Below are 26,352 nucleotides of genomic sequence, written 5' to 3' on the forward strand. Positions count from 1 at the left end.
CCTGGTTGGAATAAGCTTGAATGCTAGCATTTTTCTTTTTCATTTTCACACTCTCATTTCATGTTCTCTAAACAATTTACAGAAGAATTTATTCAGAAAAAGAAAAAAAAACCTTTCTTGATTAGGGCTTGAGATTTTTGGGTTCAACCACTGTTTCTTGAAAGCTGATTCTATGGGGATGTGCCAGCAACAATTGGCTGGGGGTTTTGTGTGTGTGTGTGTGTGTGTGTGTGTGTGTGTGTGTGTGTGTGTGTGTGATTTAAGAGATGTGGTCAACAATTCAAACTTTGAGAAAGGGAGAAGACACATGCTCCCTATGCTTGTCTCCAACCCTTGTGTGGTTGACAAGGTGCTTCTGATCTTTGCTTCAATCTCTCACACCCAATGTTTCTGATAAATAGCAAGTTTAACCTACCTACAGAGCCAAGGCTGGGACTAAGGAAAGACTCCTCAAGGAAAAAGGCCCAAACTTCCATTGCTATTTGGAACTAGTCAAGAATCTCAAAAACCATATCATTCCTTTGTGGCTTAATTTTTTATTTAGGCACTCTCCTATTCTCAATTATTTTAATGTTTGTTCTCTTTTGGGACTATCCAAATTAAGACCATTTGCAAACAGCTTTATCACTTGGAGGATTCCTTTAGAAGTTCGTAAGGGCCAGAAGTCAGATGCTGTGTGTGATGCCTTTAAGTTCCAAACAGGACAAAATAGTGATGCTTCAAATTATCCCTTGCGATAAATAGAATGAGTTGTATTTCTTAAAGAAGACTATCATTAATCAGCATTTTCTATTCCTTACACACCAACAGACTAAGGATCAAAATGGTGAAATAGTTTAACTGGTCACATTTGAAGAGGAGGATACAGATCATTAGTTTATCAGAAGATGAAAATATGGGGAAGAGAGCATTTCAATTGCCAATAAACTGTTAAAAGCATGATAATGTACAATAATACTATGTCATTTTTCACTATTATTGACAATGGAAACATAAAGATTTTGAGTTAGTTGAAGAAAGAAAGGACAGTTCCAAAAATGAAAACAAAAGGATAACAGGGGATTAGAGAGATTATGCCCATAGCCACTGAATTTAGGGTAAAGAGATAAAAAGACAAAAGGTGACTCATTAGGTATATAGGTGTTAAATGATGAAGACCCCCAGGGACCCTCTGGACACTTACAATGCCTCTCCTCCCTTGTGTCCCCAGCCCCGGTATTCAACGGAAATCACCAAAACTATGTGCTCAGGAATGGGATGGAGAGCCATGGCAAAAAGAGTCAGTTGCCCTGGGATTTTGCGGGCCATCTTCCCAATTCTGGAAAAACCCCAGGAGCATCATGGGAAAGCCCCCTCCTTGGCTCCGTTCAGCATTTTGACAGGCTACTTTATCATCTCTGGGTGATGAATTCGGTGGATGTCAGCAGCTTTTGCACAAACACAACTGATGGGGCTGATGAAATGGCCAGGTATCATGGTAGGCTCTACCTGAAAGGCGTGCCCTTGATGTCAGTGTAATAGTAGTCATTTGTCATCACCAAAACACGTTTCTAGATTGAAGGAGAAAAAAAAAGTCATAGAGAAAAGAAAATATCGTTAATCTGCCACGCATATTTTCCAGAAAATTTTTAAAAATGGGCACAATATGTATAAGGTTAACAGTACTCTATGAAAATTTTAGATATAGACAAGAGAAAAATGACCCCAAATGAGAGATATTTATTCCAGATATCAACTTCAAAGTTAATTTTGCCCAGTGGTTGGCTTTAAATGAGACTGGAAGAACGTTTTAGAAAGTGTACCCCTTTGTCCACTGTCTTCTTGACCTCCATGGAAAATTTCCCCGTCTTCCGATTCACCATGGCATTTCTGAGCTAAAAGAAGGGAACAGATTTGTATCATTACTTCTCTCAGTTGTCATATAATCCAGTCTCCTCATTCTCTTCCCCATGTTTGATCAAGGGGCCATATTGACTTTCACAAAAAGAAGAAAACAAAAGGCTTTCAATTTGTTACAATGAAATCTTAGGAATTCTGAGTTAGCAGTGAATTTGCTATGCTCAGACTTGGGGTCCCACAAAATTCAATACCCCACTCCTCACCCCAATACCAGGATGGCTTAAAACCAATAAATGAGTTCCAAATACAAGTTGTGATCCTTGTGGAATCTTCCATAAAGGCCCTGACCATGTTGATGCCTTCCTGATGGGACCATGATAAGTAAAACTTAAGTTTTAGAACCTCAAGTTCAGAAAATGAATTCAAAAGTCAAACTGCAGTCACCAGTTTAAATCACTCATCGACTAAGGGCATTTCCAGATTCCCCCAGTTCTTCTTGTTAGTTACCCTGAACCTACAGTCCAACTCCTGCCATATTACCTTGTGTTGGTGAGTGTATATTACCCCACCCTCTTCCCCTCCCAAATAAAATGTTAATTTTTTGACAGCAGAGTACCTGAATCAGAGTCAGGAAGACCAAGTTAATATCTTGCCTCAGACATACTGGCATTTTCACCCTGAGCAAGTCACTTAACTCTTCTTAGCCTGTTTCCTTACCATTAAAATAAGGTTAACAATAGCACCTACCACAGGGTTTCTGTGTGGATCAAATAAGATTATACATGTAAAGCAGTTTGAAAGCATTAAAGCACCCTATGCATGCTGGCCATTGTTTTTATCAATGCATGAGATGAATTAAATATCAAGTAGCTCTGCACACTGGCTGAAGAAAATGATCGCAAAGGTGTAAAATGAGTCTTTTTTAAGGTTTTCTTGTCCAAACTTGGATGGTCAGTTTACCTGCTAGCCCTACTAAGTAGCCTTCTTCCTCACATACAGGAGCTGCCAACCCAGCTCTCCTGGAGGGCCCTCCAATGGATGACTCTCTCTAACAACATGTGACCTTACCAAGAATTTTAAGGAGGGTCAGAATCAGGATGAAGGATGTGCTGATGGATGCCCCAGTGGAAAACTCCTCTGCATCATGTAGCAGGCAGGAGAAGAGAGCAGGGTACTAGGGAGCCAGACAGGAGGCCCTCACCCCACTTCACCCTGCTTTTATTTAATTGTTTTTTTTTTCCTTTTGGAAGGTCTCAGGTTCACTCTGGCCTGCTGAACTTCCTCACTAAATTCAGTTAGTCAAGATCAGAGTTAACATTCTCATGTCTCTAGGAGAGTAAGAGAGTAATAAAAAAACATTACCCCCCCCAGGAGGCATGTATAAAATAAAACATGTATTCTCTCTCATTCTCTCTCTCTCTCTCTCTCTCTCTCTCTCTCTCTCTCTCTCTCTCTCAGTATATATGTGCATACACATACACACATAATATAGGCAATTCTGGAAATATTTTCTCATTTTAACTTTTGTGGGTTTGGACGCAGAGAGCTGGTCCTAATTAACAGTCTACTTTCTAACTCTTCAGAACTTCTCCATTTATCTTTAAAATGGTTTTCATTTTTCCCTCCTCCTTCCTGCTCCCTTCAGTTACTCAGGGCTTTCCCCTCCCACCACCCCCATGCAAGGCGGAGAATCCCTCAAGGAATCTCCAAACTTGCCATAGCTCACAAGCTCAAACCAGTGTTGGACTCTTGGGAAAATCAGTCCCGCAACTTCATTTCAGCTCTCAGAGGGCATTTGGATTTGTCTGTTCTTCCCTCTAAGTCAGTGTATCCCAAAGTGGGACGGGGGGAAGGGGGCTCCTGGGATTCTCAGGTATAACTTTGGAGAGGGGCTCACAATTTCATCACGACTTGTAGGGGAAGTCAGAGAGGTTGACAGTTAGAAGAATTTGCCTACCAGCAACATGGGCAGAAGAAGGGAAAAGAATCATCAAAAGTAATGAATTATTCTACAGAGTACAGAATTATTTCCAAGGCAGGAGGCAAAGGGAAAATTCAGTAAAAATCTGGGCAGGAGGCTTCTGAATCTATGAAATATAGGTCAGGATTTCGACTGCCCACTGGAGAAGACAAAACAACATGGGGATAAGCAGTGTGGAGGGAGTCAATGAATCCAGTGACAAGCTTTAAACAAAACAAAACAAAACATAACTTTTGTGTGTAAAGAACTATTTGAGGTGCTGAGGATAAAAAAGCAGAAGAAAAAACATGGTGACCTTCAAGCAGCTTGTAGTTTATCAAAGGAAGCACTTGTGCCCATGTAAGTCTATGTAAAATACAAGCAAGCTAACTGACAATTAATTTGTAGGGTGAGGTTGGAGGCACAGGAGGCCTAGGTGCTGGGGATATTAGGAACAGTCTGACATGGGGCGGGGGGCGGTTCATATTTGAACTGAACCTTGAAGGAAGTTAGGAATTCTTAGAACAGTAGCTGAGGAAGAAGGGCATTTCAGGCATATGGAACAGTTTGGGCAAAGTCACAGAGATCAGAGATGGAGTCTGTTGGAATGTGATGCGTGAAGAATGGCAAGAGGTCCAACAGGGCTGGACCATAGTGTCGGGGAAGGGAATCAAGGTGTAAGAAAAAAGTGGGAGCCAGGTTGGGAGTGACTTTACCTGCCAAATGCAGAGTTTTGTATTTGATTCAAGGCTGAAGTTTCTATTTTTTTTTAATTAATTAATTAATTTATTTTTCCGTTACATGTAAAGATAGTTCTCAACTTTTGTTTATACAAGCTTTCCAATTTCAGATTTTTCTCCCTCCCTCCCCTCCCTCCCCCCGCCCCAGACAGCAGGTAATCTGATAGAAGTTATATATATACACATAATAACATTAATCCTATTTCTGCATTAGTCATGTTATAAGAGAAAAATCAGAGGAATGATGAAAAACCTCAAAATAGAAAAAACAACAGCACCAAAAACAAAAGAAATAGTATGGTTCATTCAGCATCTATACTCCACAGTTCTTTTTTTTCCCCTTGGATTTGGAGATCCTCTTCTATCATGAGTTCCCTGGAACTCTTCTATACCATTGCATTGGTGAGAAGAATATAGTCCATCACAGTAGATCAACACTCAATGTTGATGATACTGTGTACAATGTTCTTCTGGTTCTGCTCATCTCACTCATCATCAGCCCACGCAAGACCCTCCAGGTTTCTCTGAACTCCTCCTGCTCATCATTTCTTATGGCACAATAGTATTCCATTGTATTCATATACCACAGCTTGTCCAGCCATTCCCCAATTGATGGGCATCCCCTCAACTTCCAATTCCTTGACACAACATAAAGAGCAGCTATAAATATTTTTGTACATGTGGGTCCCTTTCCCCTTTCCATGATTTCTTTGGGAAAAAGACCTAAAAGTGGTATTGCTGGGTCAAAGGGTATGGACAGCTTTATCACCCTTTGGGCATAATTCCAAATTGCTCTCCAGAATGGTTGGATCAGTTCACAGCTCCACCAACAATGCATTAGTGTTCCAATTTTCCCACAGCTTCTCCAACATTTATTATTTTAATTTTTTGTCATTTTAGCCAATCTGATAGGTGTCAGGTGGTACCTCAGAGTTGTTTTAATTTGCATCTCTCTAATCAATAGTGATTTAGAGCATTTTTTCATATGGGAATAGATAGCTTTGGTTTCTTCATCAGAAAACTGCCTGTTCATATTCTTTGATCATTTCTCAATTGGGGAATGACTTGGATTCTTATAAATTTGATTTAGTTCCCCATAGGGAAATATATATATATATATATATATATATATATATATATATATATATATATATATATATATATATATATATATATATATATATATATATTTTAGAGATGAGGCCTTTATCAGAAGTACTGGCCACAAAAATTGTTTCCCAGCTTTCTGCCTCCCTTCTAATTTTGGATGCATTGCTTCTGTTTGTACAAAATTTTTTTTTAATTTAATGTCATAAAATCATTCATTTTGCATTTTATAATATACTCTATCTCTTGTTTGGTCATAAACTGTTTTCCTTTCCAAAGATCTGATAGGTAGACTATTCTGAAGTTTCTATTTTTTAAGGTAATAGGAAACTAGAGTACGGTAAAGGAGTGACAATATCTGGCCTTTACCTGAGCACTCCAACAAGGCCATTTCTATGGAAGCATTGAGTCATCTCTTAGCAGCAGTTGGAGGGAATCTTAGTTTCTGCTCCCTCTTCCTAATAAATATAACTCATATTTTCTATAGCAGCACATTATGTTTTTTCAAATAACTTCTTTATAATGTCTTTGGTGAAGGAGGGAATATCAGTTGCAGTATCCCCATTTTCCAGATGAAGAAACTGAGTTTCAACTAAATTAAGCATTTAACCCACAGTCACCCATTTGGTAAGTGAATGCAGGACCACTGACCCCAAATCTAGTGTTCTTTCTGCTATAGAGCACAGTATCAAAAGTCAGAGGGACCTCAGCTTGGATACTTTCTGCTTATGAGACATAGGGGAAGTTATTAAACACCCTTGAGACTCAATTTCCTCCTCCGTGAAATCAGGAGGTCAGACTAGATGACTTCTAAGGCCTTTTTCCAAATCTAATTCTACCTTCTGGTGATTTCCCTCTGGGGATTTAAAATTATCAGTGTCACTAGTGCCAGAGATGTCCTGGAGTAAAGACAAGAAGAGCAGGGGGGCTCAGAGGACCATCTATGCCAAAAGCCAGAATGGGGAGGAGAGAGATACGTCAGTGACCACATAAGGGTCATAGAAAACTACAAACTGGTTCAATGGATTTAGTTCTGGGCATGGAGTAAGGGAGGAAAAAAAAGATGAGGACAAATGTGTCCAACCCCCTCTGGTCCTCAAACTCATAAAATGAGGAGGTTGAGGGAAATGACTTCTAAGCCATGACTCTGTGGGTCATGGGAAGCACCAAGGGCCTTCTCTTTTCCCTAACACTAAGACCAACATGAGTTGGCCTGGCCTCTAATCCTCCACCATTTTGGAGAGAAATAAGTAGGAAGGTAGGTGGGAAACAGAGTGTGGAAGGCTTTACATGCCACTGACACCTTGGTGCTCTCATTAGATAGATGGTGAACTCCTTGAACGCAGGGACTGCCTATTGTCTTTTTTGTGTCTCCAGTCCTTAGCACAGTCCCTGGCATAGAATAGGTGCTGGATATTTGTTGTCCAAATTGGCTGTACACTTATCACATCCTACAGACAGGCACAGGGATCCTGGGATGGGAAGCACCCCACACAACTTGTGCTGCTTCCAGTCCAGTCCTCAGAGCTGTAATTTGGGCAGCGGATCCTGAGGAGAAGGTGTTAGTCCTCCCCACCAACTGTCAATCAGCTTCCACAGAGAGGGCAGGAGAATCACCAGCTAAAGAAAGAAGGCCCCATAATGGAGAGGAAGGTGGCAGCATGTGCCAGGCAAGTCAAACCTTCCCCACCATCTTCCCTTAGGGTCTAATGGAGACAGCCCAAGCCCCTGATCCCCAAAGTCTTGAGAATACCCCAGCTTCCAGGCCAACCCTCCGCCGTCATCCTGGGAAGCCAGCCCTGTGAGGATGCAGCCTGGCACCTGCCTTTGCAGGGGCTACAGTCCCAACTACTGAAGAATCAGGAAAGAAAGGCCTGATCACCAAAGTCCTTGGCTTTATCCAATGGTTCCACCTCAGAAAGTGATAGGATTTCATCATTGGGAATGCCATTAAAGAAGAGGCTTCACCCTTTCCTTGCTGCTGCTGGACCAGGGGACCTTTGCAGCAGATCTGCAGCTGAAACCTTCCTTATGTGTTGGGTCCCCTATCCGAAGGAGGTCTGGGGCTCTCTCACTCTTCTATGATATCCCAGCCCTTAGAATAGAGCTTGGCATGGACCACCCTCAAGTGCAGTGAGCCAATGGATTTGGGTGATGCTAGCCAATTAATTTGAAGCAGTGTATAAGGACCACCTCTCCTCCTGACACAGAGGAAGCTTGCACTCTCAGTTAAGGTATCACATGTATCTGTGGTGGAAGACTGGGAGGAAGAAGAAGGCCAGGCTGAGCTCTAGGAAAGATAGACCTTTGCTTAACTTTCTGAGCAAAGTGTTCTCTCTTTACTAATATTTGGTATGCTTTAATAAATGCCTATTGTCCAAAAAAAAAAAAAAAAAGAATAGAGCTTGGCTCATGGTAAGCACATCCTTATTCACTTGTCCTTCATTCATAGCAGGAAATATTTCCCTCCTGAGATTCCCATCTTGTTACATTAAAATAGGCTTAATGCTGAGAATGAGGTGGTTTGGAACATTCCAGGATGTCATCGTGCCAAAATGCAAAGAAGTCAGGTCTCTGGAATAATTTCAGGAGAAATGGGTAGAGTGGAAGTTCAAGCACGGCAATAATGCTTGATATTTATCAGCTTTTTGAGGACAGGGGGATTACACATAGTTTATCTTCCCTTCTTCCTCTCCTGCTTTACTTTGCTGGAAAAATGGAGAAATGACACAGAGATTTGGAGGAAGTCCGTTCTCACTAGAGAAAAGCATCTCAGCTAGGTGGCACAGTGGATAAAGCACAAGCCCTGGATTCAGGAGAATCTGAATTCAAATCTGGTCTCAGACACTTGACATATACTAGCTTTGTGAATCCTGGGCAAATCACTTAACCTGCATTACCCCACAAAAACAAAACAAAACAAACTAAAAAACAAAACAAAGAAAAAGAAATGAAAAGAGAAAAGGATCCCATCTGATAGAAGTCTTCTGAGAAGGCCATTGACAGAATATTCCTGACCTCTTATTAGTAGAGTTGGGAATGGTTAGGAGCATGGAAAGATCCAAATTATATCAGACGTGATGAGGTGATTCATTGTTCTTTCTTACAGAAAAGATTTCAGACAGAAGGGGCACACTGAGCAGTGATGGTGATGTCGGTGGCTAGAAGGAGCAGAGGGGAGAGCACTGGCCATGAAGTCAGTAACATCCAAGGTGGAATCTTGCTTCACATCATTACTGCCTGTGTGACCAAGGGCAAGTTCCCTTAGCCTCACTTTCCTCATCTGTAAAATGGGGATGTTACTAATAACGTATACCTCATGATGTTGTTGTGAGAATAAAATAAGAAACCAATTAGATAAAATATGTCAAGTTACTTGCAAAATTTTAACTATAAAATTCTATCATTTAATTATATTTAAAAATTATGGAAGAAAGAAGTATTCTGATAAGAAGAATACCCAATTTTTCTCCTCTAGCCAGTATATACCTGAGAGGGATAGCTTTCCTTTAGCACTAGATCCTCAAGGGTTAAGAGATTCTGGTGGCTTTGACATCTCCTGCCTTCCTTTCTCACACTGACTCAGATTTACTACATTTTCTGTCTTTAAAGCTCTCTGTATTCTCCTAAACTTCCTCCTGAAGATCAACCTTCCTTTCCTGTAGACACATAGACATATTTTATTATATTTTTTTTAAAAAAGATTCCAATCCTGGGTTCTATTTAAAACTTCCTTAATTGTACATATGTACTTCTTATTCTCTGTATACCCTTTGACCCAACAATACCACTGCTAGGTTTATATCCCAAAGACATCCCAAAAAAAGAGAAAAAGACCTAATTGTACAAAAATATTTATAGCAGTTCTTTTTGTGGTGCCTAAGAATTGGCAATCAAAAGAATGTCCATCCATTGAGGAATGGCTAATCAAGCTGTGGTACATGATTGCAATGGAAGATTATTGTGCTTTAAGAAATGACAAGCAGGATGATTTCAGAAAGGCCTAGAAAGACTTATATGAACTGATGCATAGTGAAGTGAACAGAACCAGGAGAACATTGTTCAGTGACTGCAATACTGTTTGATGAAGAACTGTGAATGACTTCACTATTCTCAGCAATACAATGATCCAAGACAATACCAAAGGATTAATGATGAAGAATACTATCTATCTCCAGAGGATGAAGTGATATTGATTGAACACAGATTGAAGCACATTGTTTTACACTTTCTTTCATTTTTAGTTCTTTTATTCAAGTTTTCGTATACAAAAGTAATGGTAATGTTTTACATAATTGCTCACTTATAACCTGTATCTGATTGCTTACCACTTCAAAGAGGGGGGGAGGGAAGGGAAGAAGAAGGGATAGCATTGGGACCTCAAAACTTTAAGTAAAATATTTATTAAAAAGTTTATTTATCATGTGGAATATGAAGGAGAGGAGAAAGAGGAGGAGGAGGAAGAAGAGGAAGAGGAGGAAGAGGAAAAGAAAGAAGAAAATGATGATGATGAAGAGGAGGAGAGAGAACAAGAACAAGAAGAAAGAGAAGGAGGAAGAGAAGGAGGAAGAGAAGGTCAAGAGTAATTTTCAACCTATAGTCCTTGAACCTTGGATTGAATGCTAGACAGTATTCTATAATGTATTATGAAAGTGATCAATTGTGACGACAAAGGGAAGTAGCAAATACTGAAATTTATTACTGTTACTGTCATAAGAAATTAAAATCATTTTCCTTTCTGGACAGAGAGAACTGTTAGTAAGTAGGCTGGAGTGAGAAGTTTTCCACATGGGGAAAAAGAATTGAGGACTCTGACAGATTCATCCTTCTACCCAGTGATAACCCGTGGCCCTTGTCTCCCTTCTCCTAAGCAGTAATCAGACGTCAATAGGGGAGAAAACTAATGATGTCTTAGGGGAGGCCTATTTTCCCTTCAATGAATGCATCCCAGATGACTTCTTCCCCAAAGTATTAATTTCCCCCCACATTCAAAAAGTCATACTTCTGCCTCTATTCACATGGTTTTCAGCCATTTAGATCAAAGTAATCATGCAGACACAATTAACCTCTATTTTATCAAAGGGAGAACATCTTTCATGCTGTCCGTGTGTAAGAATTGGCCTTTGAGTCCAATTGTTCAATTTACAGCATGAGCATTTCAGCTACTGACAAATGCAACAAATCAGGGCTTGGTTGGATGTGTTTAGACTTCAGAAAGTCAGAGAGAAAATGGTAACAATGCAGCCTGTGGTGTGCACAGGTTTTTCTCTTCTCTTCTTTTATTTTCTTTTTTCTCCCCTCTTGGCAGGACATCCCTGTTTTGGTCCCATATTTTATGATGGGCATGAGGAAGCCACAGGGTCCAAAAATGGGTCAACAACAGGGTGGGGATTGGAGATGATGTAAGAATTGTTGAAGGAAGTGGAGATATTTAGCATAGACAGGAGGGGATTTGGAGAGTACATAATTGCTGTGTTCTAGTATTTAGAGAGTTATATAAAAGAAGGATTAACTTCTTTCCACATGGTCTTACAGAACAGAATCAGAGGTAATGGGTAGAAGCTATAAAGAAGAAGGTTTACACTCAATTTTTTTAGCCTTTAATAACTAAAGCTATTCAAATAGAATGGAACAAATTAAGTTTTAACAGTTTTCAAAAGAAAAAAGTTTTAAGAGTTTTCTCTAAGCAGAAACTGGAACACTACTCATTGGGAATATTTTACAGAGAATTCTTAGGTGATTTTGGGACTAGATGACCTCTGAGTTCTCATCATACTTTTTCATTTCTTGCATTATGTGACATTGCAATTTCAACAACAGAAGATTACTAGGCACCATTGAGACTGAGTGGACCCTGAGGACTTGTCTTCCTTTATAATTTATTATTCTCTTACTCTTATCTCCACAATTAAGGTGCAGGGATTATCATCACTATTGGGTAACACAATCTGTCCATTCTACCTCATTCTGCAGAGTAGCTGCCCATGGTTACCTATTAATCCTCCAGGGAGGTAGCACAGATCTCCTTTGGGATTTTGCATAATTGATAGGTATGGCCTTAACACTTTCATTCACTTCTATTTCCAGTCATACAATTTGTGTAAGACATGTCTTATGCTTCCTTCCATCAGCCATGGTCATCTAAAATGTGGTAAAAAATCTCAAATGAAATACAACCCAATCTCTTCCTTCTCTTCAATTCTGGGTAGAACTCACTGTCTACCTGCAGTGTGGGTACATGTACTGATGATTAACTTAGAGGAATGACCACTTAATAGCATGTCACAGTAAAGGCAATAAGCAATTATTAACTACCTACCATGTACTGGGAACTATGTGTTTGTGCTAGGGATACAAAGAAGGAAAAAATAAAGATCCTGCCCTCAAGGAGCTCACAGTTTATCAAGGGTAACAACAAGCAAATAGCTTTGTACAAATAAGACTATAGGGTATAGGAGCAGCTGGTGGCACAGTGGATAAAGAACCGGACCTGGATTCAGGAGGACCTGAGTTCAAATCCAGCCTCAGACACTTGACACTTACTAGCTGTGTGACCCTGGGCAAGTCACGTAATCCCCATTGCCCCACCAAAAATAAAACAAAAAACAAAACAAAAACAAAAACAAAAAAAAAGACTTTGGAGTATGGACTATATTGGGGCTAGTCTTGAAGGGAAGGCACTGAGGTTAGGCAACAGGTATATTTACTCATTTGGTGTTATTTGGGATGTCAACTTGGGAGCCAGTTTCCTTTGAGTGCCCATCAATTTCCTAAGGACATTTTTTTTTTGGATGCTGGGCCTTGAGGCATTCAGTGCATTGCCATCTGGAGGACTATGCTTTCCATCCTTCACGTTGAACTCAGAGTGGAATTGTCTTCTGGTTCTACTTATAGCAAGAATGTCAATATTGACATGATTCACTGCCTTCAATAGGATGTCAGTGGATTTCCAATTTTTGGCTAAGGGTTTGGGAAGTTAAAATTGGGATGGATTCAACTGAGTAATTGAAGGTTTCATATGATGTGTCAAAACAAAAACAGTTATCAATGAAAAATAAGCATTAGCCAATTTGGGGATCAAACAATAATCAACTCCTTTATCCATAGACAAAGATCTCATGTTTATAGTACCAACAGTGGAATTCATGTAAATCTAATGCTTAAAAGCTATGGGATTCTTAGTCCTTTCTGCCATCTTTTCTTCCCCTTCCTCACTGTACTTCAGAAGAGAAAAGGGGTTCAAGAGAGAAGACGATCAAAGGATGCTTTGAAATTTTCTTTGTTTCATGGGTTGCTGAGGCCAAAGATCCCACTACTAACTAAGTAGCCAAACTATTAGTGATGAGATACCATCTGGAGCCAGGACCCCACTTGAAGACTTTGTAGCTGGTCATTCCTTGGCAGAGCTCATCTTCCACTGGCACAGGCTTCAAGAAGCAAAGATGGGGGCAGCTAGATGGTGCAGTGGATAAATCACTGGCCCTAGATTCCGTTGGACCTGAGTTCAAATCTGGCCTTGGACACTTAATATTTACTAGATGTGCAACCCTGTGCAAGTCACTTAACTGTCATTGCCTAGCAAAAAAAGAAAAAAGCAAAGGTTCCCAGCATGCCAGGGAGATGGCTAGATATGGGGTCTTCCCCACTTCTACAACTCTCTAAGGGGGCTTCAGTAGTATCAGTGTTTGCTGTGATAAAGTTTGTCCTTTTCTGTGTTAGGTGGTGGAAGATGAGCTGGGATATTTCTAATCTCAACTCTCTTCCTCCTTAGATGTGTCCTTGGGCCAGACACTAGCTCTCATGGGGTTTCATTTTCCTCATTTGTCAAAAGGGCACAATAAACACCTACACTACCTACCTCCCTGGAGGGTCAAGAAGAGCAAAAATATTGTCATATATGAGAAAGTACTTAACAAGTTAAAGCAATATTATATTTTATTTATTATTATATTATATATACGTATATAATATGTACACACACTATATATGTGCATAAATATAAATGGTAAAATAGCAAATATGTATGCACATACTTGGCTGGGGTGAGGGGAGGCAGGTAGCTAGGCATGTGTTTTGATCGGTACTGGAAAAATATCTCCACTAATTTGGTTTAGGAACTCATCTCCATATTACAATTTGAGAGACTTATGTAGAACTCTGAGAGAATAAGTGACTTACTCAGAGGCACATAGCCAGTATGGTTAGGGATAGGACTTATACCCAATTTTTCCTGACTCCCTTCCCAGCCTTCTATCTACCGTATCATTCTGTCCCTCAGATACTTCTCTGTCTCTGTAACTATTTCTATCTCTCTCTCTGTCTCTCTCTGTGTCTCTTTCCTTTTGCGTGCTTTTCTCTTTCTCTCCCTTCACACTCATACACATATAGCCCATAGTCCACCTCTGTGTCTTCAGACATATGTGCATTTCTAGAAATTAATCACCTAATCAATGAGCTATCACAACTAAGTTGAGTTTTCCTGTTAATTCAGATTTTCTTTGAAGCTTGGGGGTATAACAGTAGCCCCAACTGTAGTAAAAATAAGTATCTTGAGCACCTGATCAATGGGATCACACAATCCTAGATCTAAAACTGGTAAGGCACTTAGATGAGGAAACTGAGGCTTCCTGGAAATAGATCTAAAAATTGGAGAATCCATTCTTCAGGCACCACTGAATGGGTAATCCCAGGTTTTCTAATATCTGGGCCAAAACAGAGCTTAGGTAAACCCTATTTAAAAACCTATGGTGGGACAGCTAGGTGGTGCCGGCCCTGGAGTCAAGAGGACCTGAGTCTGTTTTTTCTTGCACACGCTGCCTTCACGTAGATGCAGCTCTTGACAGTTGCTAACTGTGTGACCCTGGGAAAGTTACATAACCCCAATTGCCTCACACACACATGAGCCTTTGTTAAAAGTAGATGGAACTTTTCGCCTGTCTTCCCAAATGACAACAACTGGGGAGTTATACCAGTTCCCATTTTAGTACCACAATCAGAGTTTTTCAAAGTGTCTTGTGCACATCATCTCACATGATCTTCACAAGTGCATACTTAAAATTTTTTTTTGGTCCTCTGATTAAGGACATCAAGGTTCTGAGGGGTTATGAGTTGCCCAGGTTCACAAAGCTCACAAATATCTAAGTCAGAATTCAAACTCAGGTCACCCTGATTCCAAATTCAATCAGGGCTCCATCCCCTCCATTACACCCCTTCTCTGGGGTCTCATTAAGTGAAAAGGAACACCAGTAACCATGTTGAGATCTTCAAAGGTCATCTGAGAAAAGAAATGGTCCAGAATTAGGGAGGCCATGTAGGCCAACTGCCTCCTTCTAAAGATGGGAAATCCAAGGCACACATATGTAATAGGATGTTCCCAAGGTCAAACAGGTTTAAAAAATGTCCAAGCCAAGATTTGAACTCAGTTCTTGTGATGCCAAATCAGCCCTGGAGTGCCCCAGAGGAGAGGAGCAATTAAGCTTAGGTGAACTGACCCAAGCATCAATCAAAGTGTAACAGAACTCAGTGCTAAAGGCAATTGGCCTTGGCGCCAATCCATAGCATGCTGCCTTTCTGGTTGCCACCTGGTGCAGCCTCCTTATGGGCTGGACCTGGCCATTAGGCAATTTTTCCAAGAATTCCCAGAGCCTCTGACTAATTTCTTGCTCTTTTTTGCAGCACTAAACCTGGAGAAGCTTAGCTGACCCCTTGAAGGCTGAACACGAGCTGCTTATTTCAAAGCCACCAAGCTTCCAGGTGGCCTCCACCCTCCCCCTAGGTCCTTTCTGAGTCTGTTTTTCCTTGCATAGGCTGCCTTCACCTAGATGCAGCTCTTGATAGGTTCCTGTCGATCACTTGATGGATTGGGGAAGCTGGAGTCACTGCACACAATTCTACAACAGCAGACAAGGCCTTGGTTGAGATGGCCTCTTTTTGCACAGGACTCTAGGACGGTTGACTCCAGATTTCCCTCTGGGGAAAATGATCCCTTCTTGGGCAAAGAGAGCCCTCCAGGACCTAAGAGAACCAGGAGGGATGATCAGGGGAAGGGCGAGAGTGAAGACACTGGCTGAACAAGCTTGCCACTGCGAAAGGAGGGAGCTTAATGCTAGGATGTAAAAATAGACTCCAGCACGAAGCACCTGTGTTAAGGATCCTCCTCCCAAACCAGCCGCAGCCGGGCTGTTCTGGGTGGGCTGCATTTGGTTTGGGGGGCGGGGGGCATAACTGAAGCATGAGATGGAGAAATTGGAGTGGGGCCAGAGGAGAGCTACCAAAATGCTGAAAGATTTAGGAAACACACCATGGCAAGGAAGGTTTAGAGAACTCCAAAAAAAGAAAAGAGGACGGGCGGGATTTTAATTAGAGTCTTCAAGTAAAGGAAGGAGTATGAGTTATGGGGAGCAGCTGTTGGCAGTTTCTCCTGAAGACAGAATAAGGAAAATGCTTACATGGCAGCAGAAGGGATTAGGATTAGCTGGGAGGTGAGGCTGAATGGGATGCCAGTGTGAGCAAGCTTGCCCTCCTGCCCGCCCTCCTGCTTTCCTTCCTTTTCTTTTGTCTTCTTCTACTCCCTTCCTTTCCTTCCCCTTCCCTTTCCTTCCCTTCTCCTTCTCCTCCCCCTCCCCTTCCCTTTCCTTTCTTTCCCCCTCCTTCTTTCCTTCTTTTTTCTTTTGCCTTCTTTCCTTCCCTTCCTTCCTTTTCCTTTCCATTTCCTTCCTTTCCCTTCCCTTCCCCTTTCCCTTTCTTCCTCCCCATCTACCTTTCTTCCACAACCATACAGTGTGGTACAGAAGAATCATGCATTTAGAGCCTAGAAATTGAGATGAAAGTCCTCATTCCATTTTATACCTACATCTGTCCCCTTCTGTCCCTTCATGCAGCAGCCACAGCAATCCAATTCAGCCCCTCCATAGCTGATCAAGGTCAATCCTGAAAACCCAGATTTGTCTATGCCTTAACAGTATTCTGAAATTTTCAGTGGCTCCCCAATGCCTCTAGGGAAAAATATGAAATCCCCAGCCTGGAATGAAATGCCCTCTGAAATCAGGATCCTCATTTCTATTTCTCTCCCTTCTCGACTCTCTCTTGCAGCCAAACTGGCCTGCTAGCCCTTGCCGGTATGTAATAGGCCACCCTCTGCCTCCCTGAACAGTTGGTCTCCAGGGCTGAAATCTGGGCCTCTTGCACCTCTAAGAATTCCCAGCTTCAACTTATCACAATTCAATTGTCATTTGCGCTACGAGAGGCTTTTCGTGATCCCAAATTACTAGAGCTCTCTCCTTCTCTCTTGAAATCACTCCCCCACTATTAAACATTTAACAAGGGAAAGTTTGCTCACCCCTAGCAATTGGAGGCCATTCAGAACTGGGAGGCAGATATTTATCCAGCATCAACCACTGATTCAGGTGAGCACAACTTGAAATTGCTCTGTACAACTATCGGTTGTACAAAGTCATGGTGCAGTTATAAGCTTTAATGTGTATTAAAGCTTAAAATATTAATTTTTAAGCTTAAACTTTAATAATAGCTATCAAACCTTAAACCTGCACTAAGACTTTTGAGACAGTCTATACTCTTAATAGGAAGAGTTCCTTGAGTTGATGGACTATTTGCTTTTAGTCCTCATATCCTCAAAGCCAAGTAGAGTGTCTTAGAGATCACAATTACTCAATAAATATATCTTTTATATAATTTAATTATTCCTGACACTCTTGTCTTTTCCCTTGTAGGCAGACATATATGATCTTTTCCCCATTATGACTCACATACACACAGAATGTTGTATGTGCCTAATATTATGTACATGGGATCAAAGATCCTAGGCACATCCTTGTTCTGATCATGGGTACACCCAATGGGCACAATAATAGGCATCTAGACACTAGATGATATGGGATTTGTCAATCAGATGATCTGGGGTTCTGATTAAAAAGAAAAATATGACCTGGAAAGCAAAATTATTTTTCCAATGAAAATTAGCATTAAGAGATGTTATCTAATTGGATATAAGTGAGTCTGCCCCCAGTGAATAGAAGGAACTGAACAATAAATAATCTTTTGGAGCTGGCCCAGGAATCATTCTGCGAATACAGGAAAGAAAAATGAGAGTGTCAACTTAGTTTTAAGCAACAGATATGCTTAGGGATGCAGAGCCAGGAGCCCTTTGAAGCAAGCATAGCTAAAACTGAGTTTTTCTTCTCCATTAATTAGTACTAAAATGGATTTAAGAATCGAGAAGCCTGTTGACAATGAACATAAAAATGGCCAGAAAAGAACATGGAAGTGTCCTGAGATCTCAAGAATAGAAGTGATGGACAAAGAGCAGTAAAAGAAATGGAAAATAAAATGACTACATCATTGAAAGCATGTAGCCTGATGTTTGGCTATTATAAATCCACTAGAAGTACAATAAAGAAAAGGTCAAATGTGAATGAATCAAAAGGGATAAAAAATGTATATGTTATGAAGCATCCAATGTAGGCAGGAGAACTCATGCAGTACTCTAATGGAAGAAGGGAAGAGGAAAAAGAAGACATGTAGATAATATATAATTGCATCAAGTTATTGGTATGCATGAAGAAGAAAAAAAGAAAATGGTTCACATCCCCTGTCACATCACACCCTGCATTCCAGCCAAACTGACCTATGAGATGTTCCCCATATATGAGACTTTGAAAAGATGATTTCCTATGCCCAGATGCTTATCTTTCTCATGTCCACCTGCTGAGCCCCCTTAAAACTGAATACCAGTGCCAGCCCTTTTGAGAGGCCTTTCCCTTCTTGATCGCCTTTGTCATTAGCTATCTCTCCCACTTTATCCCCCATTACTTTGCATTCACTTTAGACATAGCTAAGAGATCTAATGCATAGATATTATATATAAAATAAAATTTGGAATTTTTTAACCTGTTGTTCCCTTCATATAGAAGGTATGGAACATAATCTTCTTGAAGGCAGGAATACTTTTTTCTTTGAGTATTTTGTTTGTTTTTTCCTTCTGTTTTGTTTTGAAGGTTTTTTATGGTCCTTAAATTCTAAATATTCAGCATACTTTCTGCCTGGCATGTAGTAGAGACTTTTAATAAATGGTTGTACAATTTTAAATTCAATGGGATTAAAAAAAACAAAGCTATACCATCTAAACTACTCCAAATGGATCAGATACTTAGAGAGCAAGACAGCAGATACATTTCTAAAACAGATACAGTGTGTCTATTTTATAGGCAAGAAAGAAAATAGATTTATGCTAGCTCAGAGAGTCTACACAGCAAAGGATCTGAAGAGACATAAAACTCTTGTGATGGACAGATGAGATCCATCCCATATTTCTGAAAGGCATAAGAAATAAATTTTGGAATCACTAATGGATGTAGTCAAAATCCCTTTAGAAAGAGAGAGATAGTGAGAACATATAGGGAGTGGGGAGGAGCTAGAAAGAAAGGAACACAATGGAGAAACTTAAGAAAGGACCCAAGACACAAGTGAGAAAATGAAGGCTAGGAAACGTGACTTTGGCAGCTGAGATATGATGGGGGAAGAAAAAAAGCTAAATAACAGGGACGGGGAAGGGAACACAAGAACACCTGGTAAGTTACGACTTAATTAAGGACAGTCTGCCTGGATTCGCACAAAGGCAAACCGTGTCTAACGAATCTGATTTATTGAGGAAGTAACAAAAAGACTTGACAGAGGTTAAGTCACGGACATAAGGAACACTTTTGATACAGCTTTGGAGCAAAGGCGAAATCTGTGAGTTAAATAACTCTAGAGCGCCAGACTAAGGTGGGGAGCAGGAGGAGGGGAACAGAGGAAGAGAGGGGAAATGAAATGAGATCAGGCACAAAGACATTTAAGAAATAATAAACTGACAGGGAGCAAGAGATGAGGAGATAATCTGCAAACTCAGGTCCACAGTCTAAAAATATCATCTCTGAACGTGCTGTTGTGTCAGGCTAATATGGGCTAACTAGGAAAGGTACATCTTTGCCCCACCTTGCTCCTAGGGGCTCCTAAAATAGTGGCAAAACCTAAATTAGACTTGTCAGAACTAAGGAAAACCTGCTATGAAGAGGGTTGCAAAGGAACCATTGACCATCAACACAACAGGGAGAGCAGAGGTTGGCAAGTGTGTTAGGTTGCCTCTCCCCAGTGAACAAAAAAAGCCAAAAGGAAGGAAAGGGCTCTTGGGTCCCCCTCCTTATGGTGGCAACTGGGTCTACTCCAGAGCAAGATCCTAAAACAGTAGCCAGGTATGGTAGTGGGAACCAGCCAAGGCTCCTGACAAGGGACTTCAAACAAATCACTTACCACATCATCTCGGTCTTCCCATTCCACTTCTGAAAGGTCAACGCTGCTATAATTGGGTTTCCTCCTCTTCTTTCCTTCTTCGTACTAGCAGCAGGAAGGGAAGAAAGGAAAGAAAAAAACACATTGGATAAAGACATAGCCAACCATGATGGAATTTTTTTTTTCTACACCTAGACCTTGTTTTATTATTGGAACTATGAAGGGGAGAGATTGGTGAAGAGCAAAGGAGGGTTGTTAGTACTTGGTGTGTTATTGGAACTGGAGCAGAACTCAGCTACCCATAAACATTTTAACCAAACTAATCCATGATTTTTTGTTGAGTACCAATTAATCTCTGTCTCTATCTGTGTGTGTGTGTGTCTGTTCGTCTGTCTGTCGGTCTTTATCTGTTTCTCTCTCTCTCTGTCTCTCCCTCCCTCTCTCTCTAAATACAGGTACAAATCTATCAATTGATAGAAATATAAATTTGTACATTAGGGAGTATTATCTTCTCTCCCGCTCCTCAATACCTTAAAAATCCAACTTCTCTGAAAGATGTTGGGGAATCACTCAAATGTGCAATAATTTCCTATTGGTGGTGTTATAGATAATATACTATAGTCTTGGAGGTAGGAAGACTAGAGATCAATTACTCTGACAGATTTTTCTAAAGCAAGACTAGCTATATGACCCTGGACATGTCATTTATACATATTGGACACCATTGTTCTCATCGATAAAATGACATCTACCTCACTGGGTTATTGGGACAGTGACAAATGAGACAATATCTATCAAGTGCTTTGCAAACTTCCAAGTTCCACATCAGTATTAACTCTTATCTTTACTCCTCACTCTTGGCAGTTTTCCAGGCCCTACCCAACTATCTATGGCTAGAAGGGAAGGAGATCTCAAGATTTCCACTCAGAGTCTTGAGCTGCCCCTGTCTTCAGACCAAAGAATTCTCTTTCCTAAGACATTGTTCACAAAGAACACCTTTGGGGCTGTTTGAACAGGGTGCTGATGGTCTGGGACTTGGGAAACATGGGGTCTCCAATTGGACAATATGCCATTTTATTTTTTTAAAAAAAGCATGTTATTAATCCTGCTTGATCTGTGTCCCTGTGTGTGCCCACATGACTAATCCTGAAGTCAGGGGGTCCTGTGATTCTGCCATCTTCAATAAGTAACTCTCCTGAGTTTCACTGCATTGAATGTGGGGGTGTTCATATGGTAGGTAATTCTGCCCTCTACTGAACACTTGGGAGAAATCACCATTTAGTTTAAAAACAAAGCATGAGATTGAGTGGGGACATGTTGAAATAAGATTTCCATACTTTATTGTTGAAACATTATTGTCTTAATTAAATGAATGAGGTGAAAAATTGCTTAGCCTTGGGTCTAAAGGGGTTGAAGGCTGATTTGGCCTGGTGCAAGCCCCTTCTTTTTTTCCACACCTCAGTTTTCTTGTCTGTAAAAGGACATAATGGGATTGGGTGATTTCTAAGATTCCTGCTATTTATCAATTTATGAATCAGTGCAAAGCAGAGCATTGGGATTCAGGTTATGAGTCACACTGAAGAATCTGGAACAGAGTATAGTAATATCCTGATAGAGACCAAAGCATTTTGTAAAGTGCTTTATATCCAGGACCTTATCTGGGCTTCAAGGCAGGCCTATGGGGCTGGGACTAGGGGAGTTTTAACCCTGCCATTTTGGCATCTCTGGTTCACTGATGATGCCCAAAGGGATACAGCCAGTAAATGTCTGGAGCACGATTCAAGCCCAGGGCTCCTGAGAGCTGGCCCAGTGTTATATACACTATGACACCATTTTCTCAGGCTGGTTCAGATGATGCTAGGCCACCTCTTCCACAAAGTAAGAAGCATTATCCCCAGAAAGACCCCATACTATCTTGGGAAAGATGCCCTCATTGGCCCCTGTTTAATACTCACTAGGGAACAGGACCAGGTCATCTCAAAGTTAACCAGGATTTGACTCTTTCTTTGTCTTTCAATCAACAGGAGTGTGGTCTCTCTTGGGCCTTCAGATACATTCTAGACAATGAAGGAAAACAGATGACCCAAAAGATATGGCCAACTAGAGCAGATTAGCTATGAGGACTGAGCACAGGGGCTTTGGGGGCAGTAGGAGCCTGAGCTCCCATGTGAATTGGGAGCCAAAGCAGAAGCAGACAAGAGCAGGAGAACTAGAAGACAAGGCAGTCTTTGGATGACCCTAAGAAGGACTAGCTGGAGGCAAAAGTACTTTAAGATTGAAGATTGACACAATGACAAACTAAAAGGAGTATGTCATGAGCTTATCTGTGCTTATGACTACCACAAAGTCCAATGGAATTGCTCCCATTTGTTTGTTTGTTTGTGTGTGTGTGTGTTTTAGGGGATAGATTAGATGAAATAGAAAAACCTTCTGAATTCTAAGACAGCAGTCCCATGAGCCTGCCTAGCTCCAATAGACCAAGAGGTCATACAGTCCAGCCCTCTAGCTTCAGGCAGGATAATACCTAAGTTCATTCAATTAACAATTACTAAAAGTTCGATAGTGGTAGAATGCTATGTTGGATAGGACACCAATAAGATAGAGGCATGAAAAGCAGGGTGCTTTTCCTCAAGGGGCTTACAAACTACTAGGAGAGATGAGGCACATATGCTCTACTTGCTTTTCAGTAATCATTCACGAATCTCTGACTTCATTTAGGAGGACATGATTGTCACCCATTCAGGTTGCAACCCTCTTCATGCCTGATTAAATGGTCCTCATGTGCTATGTGGCTGATAAAGATCCATCCTATGTGGCCAAGACATCTGGGATGAACCTCTTGGAATATAGCAAACCCAAGGGACAGTGAGGAAATGGATAGAGTATTGGACTGGGAATCAGGAAAATCAAGATTTGAATCCTGCCTTGTGGGCTTACTAGCCACGTGTCCTTGGACTAGTCCTTTAACTATCTGAGCCACAGTTTCCTCATTTACAAAAGGAACTCAATGACCTTTGAGAGTATTTCCAGCTCTAAGTTGATGAAGTCACTTCAACTCTTTGGGTTTCAGTTTTCTTGTCTTTAAAATGAGGGGGTTGGAATTGATGGACTCTCAGGTCCCTTCCAAAGATGAATCTATCCTTCTTAAGTCTCCTAACCCTAAACAAAAGGGACTTGGATGGCACTCAATGTATTTCCTGCTCAATAGACTCCGCCATGGCTGAACTTAGTTGGCTTGGCCTTTAAATGCCCACAGCAATCTTTAAACCATGAAGAGACATCAAAGAAGGACATCAGTGAAAGCCCACATACATATCATCTTAATTCCCATCTTAAATGAACAACTTCTCAGTGGCTACAATATGCTAGGCACTGTGCTCAATGCTGGGAAAGCTAGATTAGAGCTGATCTCTCCATTCAAGTACATGGATACCCCATACAGAATTTGCTACCTTGCAAAGTAGAGTATGATGAGAATGAGAATTAACTTTAACCAATCTTTAATGTGAGTTCATAAAAGGGAGCTGCCCCTTCCAGCTGTGGGAATCAGGGAAGGGCTGTAAAACAGGTGGTTATGAGTTAATCTGGTCAGGTCTGGGAAGAAAAGAAAAGATAAGACAAGGGAAGAAGCACCTACTATGTGCCAGGGATAGAGCTAAGTACTTTACACATATTATCTCATTTGAACTTCACAACAACTTGATGAGTTAGAGGCATTCTCGAAAGATGGGTAAGAATTAGGCAGAGCTAAGGAAGGATGCCCACAGAATACCAAAACAAAGAACATCTGTGTTGGGAGAGACCCTGGAAGGCATTATATTATATTATATTATATTATATTATAAAGGGTTATAAGAGACTGGATGATTGGCCATCCAGCATAAGCATGAAAGCCTCCAATGAGAAGGAGGCCACTACCTCCTAAGGCATCCAGCTCCATGTTGGACAATTCTGATTATTAGGACTTTTTTTATACATCAAGGGTAAATTTGCCTAAACTTGTATTCAAGGTAGAAGAAATAGAATGGAATGGTAACATTGAGGAGTCATGTTCAAGGAATATATCCTAATGCAAAATAGAGCCATAAGTGGTGACTTTGTTTGGCCTGTAGGTCATGTAGCTATGTTTTTAAATTAAATTCAGGGTAGAGAAAAGTAGGATAATCAGAGACTGGAAAGTGAGTTGGAGCTAAATCAAGATATGTCTTATAATCAGGAAAAAGGCATAGGACTCCATTCATTAGGTAATGAAGGACATTTAAGTATTTGGGGCAACAGAGGATCAAGACGTGAGTCACGTTCTTTATCCTCACTGTGTTTGTTTCCTTCTTAAAATTAGCCCTCCTAAGGAGACTTTTTTTTTCTGCAATGAGTAGTAAAGATTGCAGAAAGAAAATAATAGAGACAAGGAAAGCAAGTTAGTGGTTATCACAACATTCCAGATAAGAGCTAATGAGGATTTGAAGGAGCATGGTCGTCATGTGAATGAAACAGAAGGAAACAAAGGAAAATTTCATAGGTAGAAATAAAAGTGCTCATCTGTTAGGGATAAGGAAGAAGCAGTAGTTAAAGATAGTTAAGAAATTCTCAACTTTGGAATCAAAAAAGAAGGTGGTACTTTCTCTTTTAGATAGCTTTAGTTGAAGTGATGATGGGATCTCTCCAGGTAGATTGCATCCCGGCAATAGGAAAAGGTTGATGGGATACAATGAAGAATTGGAGCAAAGTCTAAGATGATGTGGAGGAGCAAATGGGATAAAGGACATAAATAGAGGAAAGAGAGAAGAACACATTTTTGAAAATCCATTGTTTTCCCTGAGCCAGAAGAGTGCTAGGAAAGTAAGACTGAAGATAGGGAAAACATGATGTAGCAGAGCGGACAGAACAAATTGATGATCGCATCAATTCTTATATCAGTCCCATGAAATGGACAAGATTTATTTCCTCATTTTGCTCATGAGGAAGCTGATGCTGAGCAACACAAAGAAACTTCCCTAAGCTAAGGTAATTTTTAAAGAGGAAGAGCTACGATTTGGGCCTCTGCTCTTTTCCTTTCAATCCCAAAGCTCTTCTCTTCCAATCTCTACTGTTTACCAAGATTTTCCATTAGATGGCAACCATCTTCAGGGTAAATTAGGTCACTAGGCACCTGCAGAGAGGGAGGAGGAGTAGAGCTTAGGACTTGATGGGGGAAAGTGGGTAAATGAGATAGCTTTCAAAAGCTAAGACTTTTTCTAAAGAGAAATTGTTGAGCATCAGGGAGTACCTAACTGAATGAAGATGGCAGGAATCCGAAACACATTCCATCAGTAATAATGCAGCCCAAGAACAAAAGGGAACAGTTCCTGGGGAAGATGTACCCAGTATCCAGGGTGACAATTAGGTCAAGGAAGTTGGAAGTGGTTGGATTACCTGGGATACTGAGGAGGAGCCCAGCGAGAAGAGCAGTATCAACAGAAGTGACTGAGTGAGAGAGAAACAAGCAAGGTCAGGAGACTACATTTCGGGGAAGAGACATGTGTCAACTCAAGGATCTGGAGGTGGAAAAATTGAGTTATCAACCAGTAAATAAACAAGCATTTATTAAGCTCCAACTCTATGCCAGCTACTGTGTTAGGTACAGGAGAAATGAAAAAGCCCTATTCTTAAGGAAATTACATTCTACCAAAGGAGACAACAAATACATATGTAAGTCTAAACAAAATAAATAATTATAGCAATAAGAATTAGTATTTAAATAGCACTTTAAGGTTTGCAAAGTACTTTATATGTTTTATTTGATACAACAAACCTTTGAAGTAGGGGCTATTATTATGCCCATTTTACATAAACAGAACAGATGTAAATATTTTCGCAATTTTGGGCAAGTCACTTCATCTCCATTGGCCTCAGTTTGCTTTGTTAAATAAGGGAGTTGGACTTCATGAGTTCTGAGGTCTCTTTCCACTCTAGTTCTAAGATCCCATGGGAGTTAGAATCATCATCACTGGTTATGATGTTCATATTTCTGTCCCATCCTTGAATCTGACCTAGAATGGCTAAAGAAGGGATCAAGAGATTGACTTGATCATTTTTTTTTCTTATCACATTTGATTTTTAAATCCTCTTTTAGACAGTCTGAGGGTCTTAACCCACAGAAAGAGGAGTTCACTCTTGGTGTTGGTGGACTCCCTCATCCTTCTCCATGGCTTACTTTTCTAATGAAGATACATGCAAAACAAATGTCTCTAGAGAGACAAAGAGACAGATCTGGGAAAGAAAACTTGTGTGTGAAGGGGAGAGGCCCAAAGAGTCATGCAGTAGAGAAATACAATTTGAATGTTGTGTCAAAACCTTGGGTAAGAAGGAGGCAGATGAGAGACCAAGGGGCATGTTGAGGCGATAGACTTTTCCTCCCTTGAAAAAGGCATAATGCTCTTA

At 40.6% G+C, this 26,352-nt stretch overlaps 1 protein-coding gene across 2 annotated transcripts in view; it reads right to left on the bottom strand.

Annotated features, from left to right (window-relative positions):
• CACNA2D3 (calcium voltage-gated channel auxiliary subunit alpha2delta 3) overlaps nt 1-26,352 on the bottom strand; it is a 1,069,564-nt gene that overhangs the window by 213,202 nt on the left and 830,010 nt on the right. The window contains exons 18-22 of one of the 2 annotated variants that reach the window (XM_043978534.1): nt 25,345-25,395; nt 21,888-21,989; nt 19,954-20,037; nt 1,803-1,874; nt 1,489-1,550 (exon numbers count right to left, since the gene is read on the bottom strand). In XM_043978534.1, the coding sequence (XP_043834469.1) occupies nt 1,489-1,550; nt 1,803-1,874; nt 19,954-20,037; nt 21,888-21,989; nt 25,345-25,395 (371 nt within the window). The remainder of the gene's footprint in view (nt 1-1,488; nt 1,551-1,802; nt 1,875-19,953; nt 20,038-21,887; nt 21,990-25,344; nt 25,396-26,352) is intronic. The other variant, XM_043978536.1, reaches the window with a different exon arrangement.

This window comes from Dromiciops gliroides, chromosome 1 (genome assembly GCF_019393635.1).
Source record: "Dromiciops gliroides isolate mDroGli1 chromosome 1, mDroGli1.pri, whole genome shotgun sequence".
Lineage (NCBI taxonomy): Eukaryota > Metazoa > Chordata > Mammalia > Microbiotheria > Microbiotheriidae > Dromiciops > Dromiciops gliroides.